The 18,998-nt window shown below is 28.0% G+C and overlaps 1 protein-coding gene and 1 long non-coding RNA gene across 2 annotated transcripts; one reads left to right on the top strand and one right to left on the bottom strand.

The window, feature by feature from the left end:
• Nucleotides 1–13,392: 13,392 nt before the first annotated feature.
• On the bottom strand, nucleotides 13,393–15,576 carry LOC126658118 (uncharacterized). Its single transcript, XR_007633722.2, has 3 exons — nucleotides 13,822–15,576; nucleotides 13,694–13,752; nucleotides 13,393–13,605 (listed from the first exon to the last, which is right to left on the bottom strand). It is a non-coding gene; the product is annotated as an uncharacterized LOC126658118 (long non-coding RNA).
• Nucleotides 15,577–17,090: 1,514 nt separating this feature from the next.
• On the top strand, nucleotides 17,091–18,929 carry LOC126658060 (uncharacterized). The gene is made up of 4 exons (XM_050352629.2): nucleotides 17,091–17,816; nucleotides 18,125–18,217; nucleotides 18,305–18,372; nucleotides 18,454–18,929. Exons 1-4 carry the CDS (start codon nucleotides 17,187–17,189, stop codon nucleotides 18,653–18,655), a joined length of 993 nt encoding a protein of 330 aa, XP_050208586.1. The 5' UTR covers nucleotides 17,091–17,186; the 3' UTR covers nucleotides 18,656–18,929.
• Nucleotides 18,930–18,998: the final 69 nt, after the last annotated feature.

The following is an 18,998-nucleotide window of genomic DNA, read 5'->3' as shown; positions in this document are numbered from 1 at the left end:
TAAAAAAAACCTGTACAAATTAGCAAAATTGAGACTAGTGTGAGACAACGTCTTCGGGTATTTTTTTAGTTCTAATACTTTGTTTTTGACTGTTGATTGTATATTTTATGTATTTTTTATGTATACATAGTAAGATTATGTTTTGTTTATTTTATTTTATAAAAATAGTTTATAACAGCTATGTTTAACTTTTTGGTATATGTTTTCTCTATTTTTTTTATTCTTTTCATATTTTTTCGTATATTTAGCAAGGCATGAGCTAGATTGAAATTGTAAAATTAGCTATTTGAAATTCAGTTCAAATTATTGTTATATACTATTTTGTTTATTTTTGGTATTCTTTTTGTACACTTTGCTAGCTATGTCTTTTATTAGGATAAACAATTTATATAAACGTTTGAAAATAATTTTATTATATTACTCGTATACTTTTTGACTTTTCACCTGTATCTATTTTTATATTTTATTAAATTTTGTGTATAGTTTGTTACTTAAAGTCTCATTTTGGCTAAGAATTTTATAAAAACGGTTTAAAATGAGTTTGCTATATTGTTGTATACTCTATGTTTTTTTTCTGTATTCTTTTTCATGCTTTGTTACTTAATGTTTTATTAGACTAATAATTTGATAGATATTTTTTAAGTTATCTATTATATTTAATGTATATTGTCTGTCCTTTTATGTCTTTTTTTTGTACACCCATCTTTTATTATGCATTGTCTGGTTTAAAATTTGATAGAATGTATTAAAAATAAGGTTGTTGAATTTGATAGACTTTTTATTGTATTCTTTATGTATTTTTTTAGGTATGTAGATTTGGTTTTAAAATTTCATTATCAATAATCTTACAATTTTTTTATTACTGTATATAACTATAATTTTTTTAAATACCTACATGTTTACATCCTTTTTAATATACCTGCAAGCATCTACAATTTTTGAATAGGAATCTTTTTAACCAGACTTTAGAAAAGTAAATTTATTTTCCTTTTAATATGTACTTTAATATTTTTCTACTTGTATGCTTTTTGTATTTTTGATGTATACTTTCTTAATACTGTCTGTTATATTAAATTTAAATAGAAATAGTTTATTATATTATAATCTGAGATGTTATATAATTGTTGTATATTGTTTGTCTTTTTTACGTTCACTTGATGTATATACTTTCTGTATACTAACTATTTCATTGGTTTTGTTGTTTTTTTAATTTATATGGGCTACATAACTTGATAGTTATTGATGAAAAAAAGCTTTTATTGAACTTGGGAGCTACTGCACTAACTATCGGTTCAATTGATGATGAAGGACCATCGAAAAGGAATTTTATCGATCAAAATTTGATTGCTTTGCGTCAAGATTTGCAATCAATTTATAATTGTTGTATATTGTTTGTCTTTTTTATGTATGCTTTATTGCTTAATTTTTTCGAATTCTTTTTAAAATTTGTCTTTATGTTATTTTACAAATGACAGAAATTATAGAACTATATAAGTAGAATCAGGGAACCATAGATTATGAAAATACAAATAAATTTCTTTCAAAACATATGAAAAGAATACATAAAGTGTACAAAAGCATACAGAAAATTTTGCCTTAATCACAACCAATAATTAGCTCTGTTAAACCATATAATATATATTGATATATAAACAAAAGGTATAACAAACCAGTTTTATCAATAAAAACATTATACACAAATTAAATCTTCTGATTTCAGCTTCGTTGCAATGAAATTAAAACTAAGTACAATCGCTTGCATAAACAACATTGCAGATTAGAGTACCCTGGAATTAGGTAATAAAAATAATAAATTACAAAATTTATCCAAAAAATTAAGAAAACGAGAGAAGCCAATCAGCGCCATAGTTGAGCATGCGCTCGACTTCTGATGCAAAATTCGAGAGACGTGATGATAGCATAGAGGGAGTGATTTCCAGTCACACCCATTTTCCCGATTGAACCGATTATATAGATTCAAATCTGAATGTGCGTAGCAGTCTTGAATTCCAAAGCAAAAGAATAGTTTTGGCGGTGGCCAGCGGAGGATCATCTCAGCAAAAAGGAAGGAGGAGCAAAATCTGGTGGTTCCATCGTCGATTTGAAGTGAGAACAGCAATCACGTGCTGGCTGTAAATGTTTTAAAGTAATTACGTGTTAATCTAATTAAGTTAGATTAGAAAGTGTTGACCCCAATAAAAATAATGAAACTGTATTTTTGGTATTATTTTAAGCAATTTAAGTAGTTTTCAATAAAGCCCTAATTTCTTTTGTTTTCATCTCAAGCTGTTCAGTTTTCTTATGGTGAATGATTCAATGCTATTGAAATGTTTGAGATCTGTTAACTTTCATAAGAATAACATGTTTAAGAATTAAGATTCTTTCTAGCTTCTATTTTCCATCTTTTTTCATTTGCATAAAATGCACTTTCATGTGCATGAAACTTTCTAAGAGAATTGATCCATAAATTACGTGGCATGATTAATGAAATACTTCTTTATGAAAATAAATAGATTACAAAATTTATAATTCTGGTTAAATAAATTTTTTATCTCAATTAATATCATTTTAATTCATTAGATTTAATTTTTAAAAGTTTAAGTCTATTTGATTTTAATTGATTAAATTAGATCTATTCAAAACATATCTTCGCTTAAACTTCCAAACTTACCCTAGTCACTGTTTTGATTAGATAAATAAAACTGAAGCTTACAAACTAAATAAAAATTCATGGTTGGTAAGATAAAAATATATATGAGAATCAATTGATTAACAATCATAAAAAAAAATCCACATTCGAGATGAACAAAATTAGAATCTATGATTTTATTTAGCGATAAATTATTTTATTATTTTTAGATTAATCAGATTATATATATAATTATAATGGTGATTTGGTAAGACAATTGGCTCCAGATATTAACAGTTAACAGAATGATAATATGGTAAAAGGCTAAGTAGGTGATGGCCCAGGCCAAGAAGGAGGATGTTTAGTATAAGCGTTTTAGATAAATCTGAAACCCTAAGAATTGTTGCCTAATCCTCCCCTATATATAAACATCGATCTTTCCAGCAGCAGAACAAGGGCTGAGACATTTTAGGTTAATGCATTTGATATTGAAAATGAGCCTCTTCTTTCAGCTTCAAGAGTAGATCGTGAGATCAATTTCTTGAGGGCTTTGTTCTGGAGGCATAAATTAATGTCTTCCAAAGAGGATGTATAAGGTTGGATGGGATGGGAGTGACAAGATATTCTGAAACCCTAACAATTGTTCCTTAACCTCCCTTCCATATTGACATCGACTATTAAAGCCAATGAAAAACGACTCCTACTATAATTATAGTAGCAATATTGACCTAAAAGCGGCTTAAGATTTATACTAATTTTTATTAATCAACAAAAATAATCTCCACCTTTTAACTCATTTTCAGTTGCATTCCGATATTGCTATTTTATCAAATTTACCTAAATCGCACCTTTGGTTCCAATTCCACCTTAAAAAATTAAATTGATTCTTTTTCATGTGAAATATACCAATTTGATCCTTTGTTTTTACTATAATTTTTTAAAGACACTTAATCTTCTATATCTATCTATCTATCTATCTATCTATAACTATCTTATATGTGGGAAGGGGGGGACAGGCAAAATTACGATAGTAGGTTTCATTAAGGGTATAATTAATATTAAAAAATAAATTAATAGAAGTTTAATTTAAATAAGACAATATAATAGAGGTTAAATGCAAATCAACTACTACAGTACAACACTAAGTCTAAATCTAATTCTAATAACACTATATATTAATTAAGAATTTAATTCTAATAATGTGTTTAAGTATATGAATTGAATAATATAAGGAATGATAAGTTGTCCAGAAATTCCGTTAATATGTGTAGAAGAAGTACCCAAGTATTAATCATTTAAAATTTAAATATAAAATATATTCCCTCTCAAAAAAATGCAACTCGCACTACACAAATCAAATCATGTCAAATGCCGAATTTGATAGATAGAGAAAGGTCAAATGCCAGACGAGGACCTAATTGATATAAAGTTTAGATTATAGTATGGGTCGGATATCGGGCCGTTTGGATACTCATCAGCATCAACACTTGATATGCTCAAGCAGAGAATTGTATCGGATTGGCCTAAAGGTAAAACAATTACTCCAAAAGCGGTCACGGAAGTGAAATTGATAAGTTCTGGCAAAATTTTGGATAACAACAAAACCGTTGGTCAATGTAGAAATCCTTTTGGCGGAGTTGTGTATGAAATTGATAAATTCTACAATAACATTAATTAACATGAAAAAGAAATTTAACTACAGCAGGGTGCTTAAATATAATATGAGTATAAACCATATTTTTATACATAATGCAAAATTGGAATTACATTAATGCTCTCCAAATGGTTATTCCATGATTTGCTAACATGTAACCACTAATTGAATATAGTTTCAGTAAATTGATAGCTAACTTTATATTAAATTAGAATAATTTAAATTTAGACAAAAAAACAATTTATAATAAATTTTGAAAACAAAAAACATTTAATTTATTAATTTATTAATTTAATTAACTATATATAACGGGTCATATAAATATAAGTTACGTGCTAAAAATTTCAATTTAAATAAAAATATATAATATATTTAGAATCAAGTACTATATTTAATAATTTAATTTATATTTAACATATATAACGGGTCATGTAAATGTTGATCACGCGCTATAATTTCAATTTAAATAAAAAATATAGAATTTGTTTTTAAGTAGTATATCTAATAATTTAATTAGTATTTAATATATACAACGGGTCATGCTAATGTCGCTCACGTGCGTAGCACGTGGCGCAACGCTAGTAACTATACTATAAAAGCGAAGGGGGGGGGGACAGACAAAATTACTACATTAGCCTTTAATAACTAAAATATTTACGAAGTTAAAAATAAATATGAATTTAATAAAGAAGTTAAGTATAAATATAACTCTAACAATGAAAGTATTAGCTGAGAGTTTAACTTCTATAAGAAATTCAGTTTAAAAAACGGTAAGTAAAAAAATAATAAAAACTTATTAATTTGTATAATTTAAATCAATTGTAACTAATTCATACATATCAAAAAAAGAAAAAAAATAATGAGGATTGACTTATCATTATGAGAGATGAGAAAAGGTTGAGTGCAAAAAAGCCAACTCATACTCACACTCACAGTAAACGTCAACTAATGAATTGTTATTATAGTAAAAAAATTGAAGGCCAAATGTCGTAAAAAAGACAAATCTTTTATAAAAGTTTTACAAAAGTCCTGATCTTTTAATTTTGTCGATTTTGGCCAAAAACAAATTATTTGGTTTCAATTGTGGCCAACTCTCAATTTGATTTCAATTTGCCTATTATGTGGCGTCTATGTGGCATGCCAAATATTGAAAGGTTAGGACTTTTGTGAAACCAAATAATTCATTTTTGGCCAAATTCGACAAAATTGAAAGGTCAGGACTTTTGTGAAATCAAATAATCAGTTTTGGCCAAAATCGATAAAATTGAAAGGTCAGGACTTTTGTGAAACTTTTGTGAAAGGTTTGGCCTTTTTACAACATTTGGCCAAAAATGAAATAAAAAAAATTAACATATATTAAGATTGACACGAATCAAACCCAATGCAAATTCTAATTTAATTTTAATGTTAAAATATATCTTAATTGATGTTATACTAAATACTAAAATATATCGTATTGAATATATTAACACGTCACTCATGTGCATCACATATTTAATAGTTTAATTAATATATTTTATATATAATTAGTCATTTAAATATCACTTATGTAATAAAAGATTATAATAATATATTAAAATATTTGATAAAAATATAACGGATATAATAATTTAAATAATATTCAATATACACAACGGGTCATATAAATTATTAAAAACTAATATTATACTTATAATTTAATAATATTTACTATACATAACGGGACATATAGATATCGCTCACGTGCGTATGATTAAAATTGTCAGAGATGTAATTTAGTACTAAATAATAAGCGTTTTTCTTTTAATAGGAGAATGAAATTAAATATGGTTTTGCCCAATTAATCTTAAATTTAAATTTTATTATTAAATTAATTTAACGGCTCATATATATAATTTATAAAAATTTATTTTTTTAATAATCGAATCAATATAATACATCATATAACGGGTCATGTAAATGCCGCTCACGTGCGTAGCACGTGGCGAAACGCTAGTACTATATATAAAAGCATGGATGGAGGGACAGACAAATTTACCTAAAAGTCCTTTCAAATTTAATTTAATAACAGGTTTTTTAGTCCTTTTTTAATTAATAAATATAAGATATTATTAGTAAGGTAGTAGTTGAATTTGATTAGTATACACTAAGTATGATTCACTATATTTTCTAATTATCTCCTAAAATTGTGGTAATTTCTATTAATTGATAACTTAATGTAAGGTTCTGTAGTCTTTTAAAAAAGGCTTAATGACATAAAAAATCACAAATTTTAGCGTGTTTTGCAAATTTAACATAAACTTTCAATTTTGGCAAATTAATATACCAACTTTCAATTTTTTGCAATTTTAGCACCGATCAATTTTCCTTCAGAAAAATAGAGAAAAATGATGATGTGTACACCGGAATAACTACTATTCCGGCGTCCACATCAGCATTTTTCTAACGAAAAATTGATCGGTGCTAAAATTGCAAAAAATCAAAAATTAATGTATTAATTTGCCAAAATTGAAAGTTTATGTTAAATTTGCAAAACATGTTAAATTTCGTGATTTTTTATGCCATTAAGCCTTTAAAAAAGTAAGATTCTAAAGTTTTATAGTCTTTTAAATCCCGATCCACAATTTCTTGTTCTGATCTTGATTCAAGAAAATCTACTATTTGTTAATTGTCTTGGACCCTCCTATTCTTTTTATTTAAAATTTGAATGTGTTATTTTTTTTTTTTTGGGATTCTGAACGTGTTTAGTAATTTGATTTCATCCTCTCAAAAAAAAGTAACTAGATTTCATTTCTGGTCCAAAAACCGTATTACACTTTTATATGATTTACTATAATAAAATTTTGTATCCAATGATCTAAATATTATATATTTTAAAAATTGTAAACTATAAAAATATTTTATATCAAAAATTTAATAAATAAATAAATAAATTGACGGATCAGATTACGAGCCACGTCCTAATTAGATACATGATAATCAGAGTCCTAATTACTAATAATTAACTATTTAATTAATTACTATAGATGTATTATAGTTAGAGTCCTAATCAGTATATTATAACCAAGAATTCTGATTAGAATGGTATTGTATTGCATGTAATCCACCAATTTATTTTTTGATCATTCCTTAATTCGGAGAAGTAGCACATTGCTGATATTTAAGAAAAAGAGAGAGTAATTACTATTAAAATAGTTTTCTAGCTAAAGACTACTTATTTATTATTTAAGAAAGAAAAATGCACATTTTCATATGGTGGTATTCCTTATTCTATTAAAAATTGGATACGTGCCGTACTCCTAATTTAATGAAGATTTTGTATATTACAATATTTTATAACAGATATCAAGTCTATAATAAAATATAAATTTCTAATAAAGTAAATTATATTAGAAATAAATTATTTTTAATTATAAAATTTGATTATTTTTTATAATAAATAATTAATAAGTCATAATATATATATGAACGAGTCACATTACGAGTCACGTGTAAAACACGTAAGGCGACACTAGTGTTATAAAAAGGAACAAAAAACCATTTTCTCCATAAATTAAAAAATTAATAATAAAATTTTATTTAAATATTATAATATTAAAAAAAACTCTACTGCCACACTTCTTTGACTTCGCTGACTTTTTTTTTACGACTTCGACATATATGCAAAATAATTAATATATGCAAAATTTTAATTAATTTTATTAAATTTAAATAATTTTATATAATAAAAATTATTTTTTTAAAAATCTGTTCGTCTTTTTTGTGATGAATCCCCTTTGGGTTCGTCACAAGAAAAACAAACCAGATCTGTTTCGTCTTCCTCAGTTCGTCTACCTTAGGAAGACGGGTTCGTCTACCTTAGGAAGACGGGTTCGTCTTCCTCCATGGAAGACGAACCAAATCTGGTTTGAGTCAGATCTGGTTCGTCTTCCTCATGACGAACTCGCTATTTACGAAAAAATAGTTTTTATTTAAATTTTTTTATTTAAAAAAATTATTTAAATTTAAAAGAATTATTTAATAATAAATTATATTATTATTTGAATTTGTGAGAAAGAGGGTTTTTTGATCTTTTTTATAACATTAAGTGCTTTTTAAAAATTATACTAAAAGTAAATGATTAAATTGACATCTTTTTCAAGTAAAAAAGGATTAATTTAGTTTTTCTTGGTGAAATTGAAAACCAAAAATGCGTATTTAGATAAATTGGATAAAATTGCAACGTTAGGATGCAACTGAAAAGGGGTTAAATAGTCGAGGGTTTATTGGTTATTAAGCCTTTATATAAAAAGACATATTATATTTACATGGCAATGATGATAAATAATGTAATATTGACATAAAAGGGGCTTTAGCGATTTGGAGAATAGAAAGTTAAAGAGAGCCAAATACTTTATGAGACAAATTATACATATTTTTTTAAAAATATTTTTTACATTTTAATTTCATTTATAGTTTAAAATCCCAATTTTAAAAAGAATAAAATCTTTAAAATTTTAATGAAATATATGCTATCAATCAACTATGACACTCCAATTTGGGGCCCCCTATCACTAAACCCCCTGAATTTTAAAATTGACCGCTAAATCCTCTAAAGTTTACCTAATGGTCCATTAAATCCCTTTTACCGTAAATTGACCAAAATACCCCTAAAATCAATAAGAAAGAAAAAAAACCAAACCAACTCAATCAAATCTAAAGTCACCTATCTAAACAAATCAAACATAATTCATTCATCAAATCAAAGCTAAATCATTAATACACCCGACTAAATCAAACTACTTAACCGGAAACCGCCACCCACCACCATCACCTTTTTCTGGCCATCGTCACCCATCAATCGCCGGAAAACAATACATCCAAAAAATAAATAAATATTAAAATATTATTTTAACATTTTAAATAATTAAATAAATAATTATTTATTTTCTAATAAATATTTTTTATTATTTTTTTAATCGGAGAAGACGATCCGTGTTCTTCGACGAACATATCTGTTCATTTTCTGAACATACCCACGGTGGTGGGTCTATTCTTTCTTGGACAAACCCACCACCATGGGTCTGTTCTCCGACGAACAGACCCACCACACTGGGTCTGTTTGCCGAAGAAGAACGGGTTCCGATAAAAAAAATACTATTTAATTTTTTTTTTGGACTAGAGGTTGCAGAGGTGGTTTCTGGCCGGTGTATGGAGGTGGGTGAGTGGTGGTCGATTTTAGATTTGATTATATTATTTTAGGTTTGATTTGATTAGGTAAATGGTTTATATTGAGTTTGGTTGGGTGGGTGACTTTAGATTTAGTTAGATTGGTTTGGTTTGGTTTTTTTTATTTATATTAGGGTATTTTGGGCATTTTTGAAAAAAAAAATAGGGATATGGGCGGTTTTTTGGGTGATTTTGGGGCAAAAGGGTTTAATGGACCACTAGATAAAGTTTAGTGAATTTAGCGGCAGATTTTAAAATTCAGGGGGTTTAGTGATAGGAGGCCCTAAGTTGGATTGTCATTGTTGATTAATAGTCTGAAATATAGGTCTAAATATATTCAGACCATCTCCAATAGCACATCAAATTATCAATTTGGTGTGCAAAATTTCTTCAATAGTACTCTATATCTAACTCTATCATAGTGTTTTTTATTCTTTTACTTTATATTTAGATCACTCTATTATAATTAGGGTTAATGTCAAAAAAAATCACGAACTTTACACGTTTTCTCATTTTAATCACGCAGTTTAAATTTTCTTATTTTCATGCACGAACTACCACTTTTTCCCAAAATCATGCACGGTGCTGAGGTGTCACTCATTCATTGGTGTATAATGACCTCCACCTCAGCGAATTACACCAATGGAGTCGTGACATCTCAGCATCGTGCATTAATTTGAAAAAAAATGGTAGTTCGTGCATGAAAATGAGAAAATTTAAACTACGTGATTAAAATGAGAAAACGTGTAAAGTTTGTGAATTTTTATGACATTAGCCCTTATAGTTAACCTTAAAATAGAGTACTATTCTATTCTAGTATACCTTTATTATAAATTTCACTATTCAACATTGGTTTGTTCTTATTACAATACAGTCTGAATAAGCAGGTTTAATTTGATCGGAAATTTAAATATGTAACATTAGTATTTACATTAATTAATTCAATAATTTATAAATAAAATATATATTAATGTCTTTTATTATTTAATAAATATGTATTTTTTACTTTTTTTTAATAAATATATCTATTTTATATATTTAAAAGTATATGAACGTATTTAGAAAATATATTATTAAAATCGAAAATAATTTTTATTATATATATATATATATATATATATATATATATATATATATATATATATACTGTGTGTGTGTTGTAAGTATTGAATAATTTATGGATGTAAGTGTAAAACGTTTAAATAATTTATTAGGTATGAACATGCTGAATTATTCTTTTGGTGTAAGAAAACAGAGTCATTTATTGGAGATGAAATATTATAGCAGTGGAACTTTAGTTTGAAATTCACACTATTTTAGCTCTAATTGTTGTTGGAGATGCCCTTAGATGTTGTCACTCTAATCCTACCTTTTAACAATATAATTTTAGTCAATTTTTAATATGTATAATTTTAGTCAATTATTAATTTTTTAAAGTACGTAAATTTCCATTTATATTATTTATGAGCATTTTGTCAATTATATTTTATTTTATTTTTCAACTAAAAGAAATAGATTACATTAGAATTGAAAATAATTAAAAAGGTTTTGTAATTTTTTTGGATGAATGACCATTAAAATGAATAAATATCAAAAATTAAAAGCTGGAAATGCAAAATAGAATGAAATTGACATTTTTTTTAAAAATTTGGTTATAATTAATTTCACCCTATGAGGTTTGACATTCTTAAAAATATATAGACTTTTTAGAGTAACTTTTGTTTTTATTATAGTAATATATTGTGAGATGTCAATTTGTGGCTAATTTATATTATAAGATGCAAATTTCTAGTTTGAAAAACACTGGCTAAGGCCTGCACAGTTGCCATTCTACAAACAGAAATTTACATATTTACTTAAAATAATAAAATATTTATAAATTATACCTCGATACAGAAAAGTCAATGAAAATACATTACAATTTTTATTTTTTTATGTGTCACCGTGCAAAACGGAGCTGCAACAAGTTTTTCAAGAGATGCAGGCTGCCGGGGAAGGAAAATATGTACAAGGTTAAAGCTTCAATAAAAGATAGAAATCTAACTGTGACCGATCCTAAAAAAGAAGTTAAGAAACCTGTCAAAACTTAATAGAAAAATAAGGTTAATTAAATTATATAAGGTTTAGTTAATATTATAGTATAAGGTTGAATTTCTGGTTGAGATTCATGGCTGAAATGATCATTAAAAGGTTTATTTAATTATAAAGACTAAAGAACAGATTATGAACTTTGAAAATTGTACTTTGCTTATTTATTCTATGTAAGTATTTCATGTCATTTGTATGTTATCATACATTAAAATACAAATAGCAGCTTTTTTGCAACGATTTAAGAACTTCAAAAAAATTCAAAATTTAGCATTTTTGGTATTAATTTTTAAATTTTAACAATATCAAACACTAATCATTAATTTTTTCTAACTTCAAACACCAAACAATATTATGATAATATCATCATAATATTATCATAATATTTATTATAATATTATCATAATATTATACTCTTATCATACTTTCTCGTTATTTTTGTATAAATTAATTTATATAATTTATGAAGAATGAGATAATCTTATCATAATCTTATCATTAATAATATCATAATTTTATTATAATATTAACATAATTTTACTATGTAAATTTATTTTACATACTTTATCATAACCTTATCATAATTTTATCATAATATTATCATAATTTTTCCATAACTTATTTTACGTAATTTATGCAGAATTTCATAACAATAACATAATATTATTATAACATTATCATAAATTATTATCCAAATTTATTTTACGTACTTTATCATAATCTTATCATGACTTTATCATAATATTATCATAACTTTATCATAATTTTTGCATAGCTTATTTAACATAATTTATGTAAAATTAGATATCATTTTCATAAGAGTATCATAATATTATAAGCTTATCATAATTTTATCATAACATTATTATAAATATTATCATTAACTTTATCATAATTTTATTATACAAATATATTTGACTTATTTTATCATAACATTATTATAATATTATCATAATTTATGCAGAATGAGATAATATTTTCCTAATTTTATTAAAATCTTATTATGCAAATTTATGTTACGTACTTTATCATAATCTTATCATGATTTTATCATAATATTATCATAAACTTATCATAATATTATCATAACGTTATCATTACATTATCATAATATTATTATTACATTATCATAATATTTTCATAACCTTATCACAATATCACAAATTTTTTACGTACTTTATCATAATTTTACCATTATATTATCATAATCTTACCATAATTTTATCATTATATTATTATAAATTTTTATCATTACATTATCATGAAATATATCATAATATTATCATTACATTACCATAAACTTATCACAATATTATAAATTTATTTTACGTATTTTATCATAACTTTATCATGACCTTATCATAACAACATTATAATATTATCATAATTTATGCAGAATGAGATAATATTTTCATAATTTTATCAAAATCTTATTATGCAAATTTATTTTACGTACTTTGTCATAATCTTATCATGATTTTATCATAATATTATCACAAACTTATCATAACCTTACCATTACATTATCATAATATTATTATTACATTATCATAATATTATCGTAACCTTATCACAATATTACAAAATTATTTTACATACTTTATCATAACCTTACCATAATATTATCATAATCTTATCATAATTTTATCATTATATTATCATGAAATATTATCATTATATTATCATGAAATATATCATAATATTATCATAAACTTATCACAATATTAAAAATTTATTTTTCGTATTTTATTATATTATAAAAAAAAATAAAACTAAAATACTAAATATATTAATTACTAAAATATATTAAAAACCAATGGCCAAGTCCAAGCTATGAATGTAAAAGAAGTCATAGTCAATATATCTTTGAAATGTCCACAACATTTTCCATAAGGACATACTTTGGCTTTAAATGCTCTACAACATCCATATATATAACCATTTGATGGTCCTTGGGATCATCTAAGGGAGCTTTTGTGTTCCTGAATAGATTAAAGCCACTGATTTCTTGACATGGAGGGCCTCCACGAATAAAATCAACATCTCCCTATATAAACATTCAGTTAATAACTTAATAAGAGTATAATCAAAATGACAAAAGAAGTTTGGACTGAATATTTTGTAAAACAGTATACCTCATGCCTTCAATAGGCTCTCAAGTGTCTTCACTTGGACCATACCCCTTCCAACGCACCTAGAGCATTTGACACATGTTAGGCAACTGAAAATTCCAAGAACAAAGTTACAAGCATAACATATATACCAATTAGCCTCTCCACTTCAAATATTTCACCACTAAACACACTTTCAGTTGTGGGAAAAAGCAACAACAAGCTCCGCCGGACTCTCAATCGCCGGAGCACCGTGAAATAGGAAGAGCAGCAACAAGTTCCGCCGAGCTCTCAATCGTCGGAGCAAAGCGAAGCATGAAGAGCAACAAGCTAACACTAAGACATTCAGAAAAATAAAATCGAATTCGAGAACCGATATATTAGATTTCAACCACATGAAACTGAATCGTTTTTCATCACAATAAAGACTAGGCAAAACCCATACGGAGGCCCCTGTACTATACAAGTTTTCTGCGAGAGGTCCCTACTCCAAAGTTGTTCACATTCGGGTCCCTATACTTACCAAATCCCGATTTTAATACCCTTACGTGGACGGAAAATGGAAAGTGTAATTCACTCTCCGTTATTTAACAGAAAAAGGTGATGTGGCATTCCTTCCCATATGTTGAGGTCCACATGGCACTAATTTTTAGGACTTATATCACATAAAATCATAACTTAATGAATAAATGTAAAACAAAATAAATTTGAATTTTAAATTGTTAATTTGCCATCATCTTCTTCCCTGAAACTATTCACGTGTTGGAGTTTTACTCACCAACAACACCTCAACAACCCAGCCGGAACTAACATAAATCCAGCCGGAACTAACATCAACCCATTTTTCCTCTCTGAAAACCCACTTCAAATATGTTTTCAATTTCCCCAACAAGTGGCGGCGACGTTCGGCAGATCTTTGCAGCGTTTGCTTTTTTCGCCGGTAGCAGTGAGATCTCGATCAACGGCGGCATCAGACGTTCTTTCATCTCCAGCCGTGTTTCTCACCAATCGGCAGCGGAAGAAGTTTATTTGTGGCAGTGGAAGCCGTTTCTCATTGGTTTTCCATTTTTTTTGATCTTTTGTACGAAGGAGGAGAACGGTTGCCCATCTGAGTTATCATCTCTTGGTGATGGCTTTCTCAGATTTATGTCTTTGCTTCCAAAATTCAGCCCGAGCTTCTTAACTATGCGTCTGGGTTCACTGCCGCCTGTCGCGGTGGTTTCTTCTGTCTGCTTTACAGCCAAGTTCTAGTTCCGGCAACTCAGTGTCGTCGTCTTTAACTTATCCTTTCTTGATCAATGTGTTGCAGAATTTCGATTGGGATTCTATCATGAAAGAATTGGACTTTCATAACGATTATGCTCCTCCACTCAAATGCAAGAGAATACTCATTACTTAATCACCGCAACTTCTATTTTCACTGTAAATTCACTGAAATTGTCCATTATAAACGTGAAAATTGAAAATTATCCATAATAAACATGAAAGTTCACTGCATCTTCTATTTTTGACATGTTTCCCATTTTTATAGTTGATGCTCCATTCACACACTCAATACTAATCACAAACCAGCTAAAAACAATAAAATTTGCAACATTCTGATGCCAAAATAAAAAGATGAATAGTAATAATAAGGCCTAACCCATATAGAGGTCCTTGTACTTTACACATTTTTTTCCGTAGGTCCTTATACTTTATTTTTGTATTATTTGGTCCCTCTACTTACCTATTTTTGATTTTCAGGTCCTTTATGAGTTTTTTCCGGTCCTTTTGTGTGGCTGGAGGAAACAAAAATTGAAAGTAGAGGGACTGGAGGAAACAAAAATTGTAAGTAGAGGGACTGGAAAAAACTCAAAAAGGACCTGAAAATCAAAAATAGGTAAGTAGAGGGACCAAATAATACAAAAATGAAGTATAAGGATCTATAGAAAAAAAAAGTATAAAGTACAGGGACCTTTATATTGATTTGACCTAATAATAATGAAGAGGAAGAACACAAAATCCAGCTTTGGAAGAAAGAACAATATTAAGCGAAGTGTAGAAAAAGAAAAAAATGCACATAAGGTCCTTAAATTTTATGTGTATTTATGGTGATTAAAAGTAACAATTTCAGAATTTTTTTCGTTTCAAACTCTCAATAACGGAGAGTGAATTACACTTTCCATTTTCCGTCCACATAAGGGTGTTAAAATCGGAATTTAGTAAGTATAGGGACCCGAACGTGAACAACTTTGGAGTAGGGACCTCTCGCAGAAAACTTGTATAGTACAGGGGCCTCCGTATGGGTTTTGCCTAAAGACTATTAAAATTAGGTAAATTTACATCATACATAAATTGTTATTAGAACTTAGAAGCACTTTCTCAAGAATCTGCAAGTATAGATCCTCGTTGGGTTCAACGATATCTTCATCTCACTGCTCCTCGCAACTTTTTTCTTTTCTTTTTCAATTTTTGATTTTTGTTGCTCGCCTTCAGCTTGTTAATTGTTTCATAAGAAATTGAAATAATTGAGATCTGGAAAGAAAAATTGGAGAGTTGAGAGAAAAATTGAAAATCATGGTTGTAGATTCATCGAAGAAGACGAATAATAAAGACAGAGTAAAAAGATAAAGCTACAAAAGTTTAGCGTATTTTGTTCGAAGAATTTGGTATTAAAACAAATAAATATATTGTATAGAGTAAAAACAGAAAAAGCTAAAAAACGGGAAGTATTTTGTTTAATTTTTTAACACTGAGATAAGATTTATAAATATTTGGCTTAATGGCAAAAAAACCCAAACCTTTACGACTTGTTGCAATTATATCCAAATTTTTTAATTTTTGCAATAATATCCAAATTGCATTATTTTGTTGCAATAATATCCAAATTGCACTTTTTATGTGATTTTTTTTGAGTTTTTTGCTATTTTTTGAGACTTTTACTATATTATTATACATCAAAACATAATAATATACTAATATATTAATTGAAAACAATAAGTTTAGCCATCAATTTGACTATTATTGCTACAAAAAATGCAATTTGGATATTATTGCAACAAAAAAATGCAATTTGGATATTATTTCAAAAATTAAAAGGTTTGGATATAATTGCAACAACTTGCAAAGGTTTGGGTTTTTTTTACCATTAGGCCTAAATATTTTCAAAATTGGAGTATTTTTCCTAAATTTCCAAATTTATACTTTAAGCTTAAATGAAAATATTTAATTCTGCAACTATATATTATCTTATTGTGACAAAATCAGAAATTAACTATGAAATTTTATATATTATATTAGTATAATTTATTTATTTTCCTTGATGCGTCTTTTGGGTTGTCATGGCATGGCCCATGTAATGAAAGTTCATCGCTGCCCCCGACTGCCAGTATGGCCTTGTGGTCCATATAAGAAACAATACTGAAATATTGATCACTCATTCATATTTTGCTTAATTTTCAGTCATCATTTATCTTCCCCACAATTCTAGATAGAACAAGAAAAGCCATTTCACAAATTTCCGCTGCAAAATTTAGGAATGTCGAGGTGTTTTAGCTTCACCGAAGCTAAAAACTGGTGCCACAGATCAACATTTATTAAACTCGGACTCCAATCCACAGCTACAGACCTCAAAGATGGCACCATAATGCACTGTTGGGTACCCAAATCTCCAAAAATCTCAAAACCAAATCTTCTGTTAATCCATGGTTTAGGAGCCAATGCAATGTGGCAATGGAATGATGTAATTCGTCACTTCACTCCTTACTATAATGTCTATGTACCAGACTTGCTTTTCTTTGGTGAGTCGTACACGACTCGTCCGGATCGGTCAGAGTCGTTTCAGGCTCAGTGTGTGATGCGAGTAATGGAGGTTAACTCGGTAAAGAAAATGAGTCTGATTGGGCTGAGTTATGGTGGGTTTGTTGGCTATAGTATAGCTGCGGAGTATAAGGAATTTGTGGAAAGAGTGGTGATTTGTAGTTCAGGAATTTGCATGGAAGAAAAAGATTTAAGTGAAGGGGTTTTTAGCGTGTCGGATTTGGAAGAAGCTGTTAATATTTTGGTGCCACTTAAACCAGATCAGTTGAGACAATTGGTTGGCTATACTTTTTATAAACCTCCTCCGGTTGGTTTCGTCCCTGATTGCTTTCTCATCGACTTCATTGATGTAAGTGATTTAACTTTAACCACATCTTTTTTAGTAATGCTTAAATTCAAGTTCTGATTTAAATGGTTGTGTTAAACTATGAAACCCCGAGTCTTTTAACTTAAATTCAACTTTCTTACTTAGGATTTAACTGCTCCTTCAGCAGGCCCATTTCAAGTTACCATATCCAAGATTAATGTGATATGAGTCTATAGATTTAGATTAACCGGAAACAAACAGATTTAAATATATTTATCATTGGCATAGAGTTCAAAAGTTTCCGATTCTCTGTAATTAGTGTTTAAATGCTAAGGACACTTTGATGGCAGGTAATGTGCAGAGAATATGTAGAGCAAAAGAAAGAATTGATCCGAGCCATTCCTAGAGGCAGAAAGCTTTCACACATTCCCAAGATTACTCAGGTTCAAGCTTTTTTTGTTGAATTTCTTTTGTGATGGTTGGATCTTGGAAGTATGATTCTTGATTCTCTACATTAACTTGTCTTGCAGCCGACAATGATAATCTGGGGAGAACATGATCAAATTTTCCCATTAGAACTCGGCTACAGATTAATGAGGTTCATACTTGGTATTGTATTTTCCTGAGACCTAACTACTTTAAATGTTTGTTAAGAACAGTGTTGAACTTGTGTTTACAGGCATTTGGGAGGTAATGCCCATCTAGCAGTCATAAGGAATGTTGGGCATGCTATGAATACGGAGAATAAGAAAGAGTACGTCAAGCTTTTAAAGTCATTTCTGATCGATTTGCGACTTCCTTCGGACACAGCCCATCTTAAAATTTACAAAACAACAGATGATTTAATTGGAGATGGCAATGCTAAGGTGATCAATTCCTAGCATGATTTAACAGGCAGCAACGTAAGGTCAAGAGATTTTTCACTTCCGCCAGAATGAAAACAAGAACCAGACATGGGTTTATAGGGCATTTAATAGTAACTACAGTATGCATCGGTTGGGCAGCACCATCTTCCTATTGTATTGATATGATGTATGCATTCTAATAACTCACAAGAACATGAATATTCTGAATACAGAATTCATGACCACATCTAAGACTCGAATTGTTCTACATTTCATGATTAGAAAATGGCCATTTAGCTTAACTGCCTAATACTCAAATCTCGGTAAAGAGCTTTTTTCACTTATAAAGTGGTTTGAATATTTGGGGTATTGACCAAAA

Source organism: Mercurialis annua, linkage group LG1-X (genome assembly GCF_937616625.2).
Source record: "Mercurialis annua linkage group LG1-X, ddMerAnnu1.2, whole genome shotgun sequence".
NCBI lineage: Eukaryota > Viridiplantae > Streptophyta > Magnoliopsida > Malpighiales > Euphorbiaceae > Mercurialis > Mercurialis annua.
This window is presented reverse-complemented; position numbering and strand designations above follow the sequence as displayed.

What these genes read in the sequence shown, in the direction of transcription:
- LOC126658060 (XM_050352629.2), top strand. Translation starts at nt 17,187, where the DNA reads ATGTCGAGGTGTTTTAGCTTCACCGAAGCTAAAAACTGGTGCCACAGA. An exon ending in ACATTCCCAAGATTACTCAG is followed by an intron (nt 18,218 to 18,304) that starts GTTCAAGCTTTT and finishes CTTGTCTTGCAG; the next exon opens with CCGACAATGATAATCTGGGG. An exon ending in CTCGGCTACAGATTAATGAG is followed by an intron (nt 18,373 to 18,453) that starts GTTCATACTTGG and finishes TTGTGTTTACAG; the next exon opens with GCATTTGGGAGGTAATGCCC.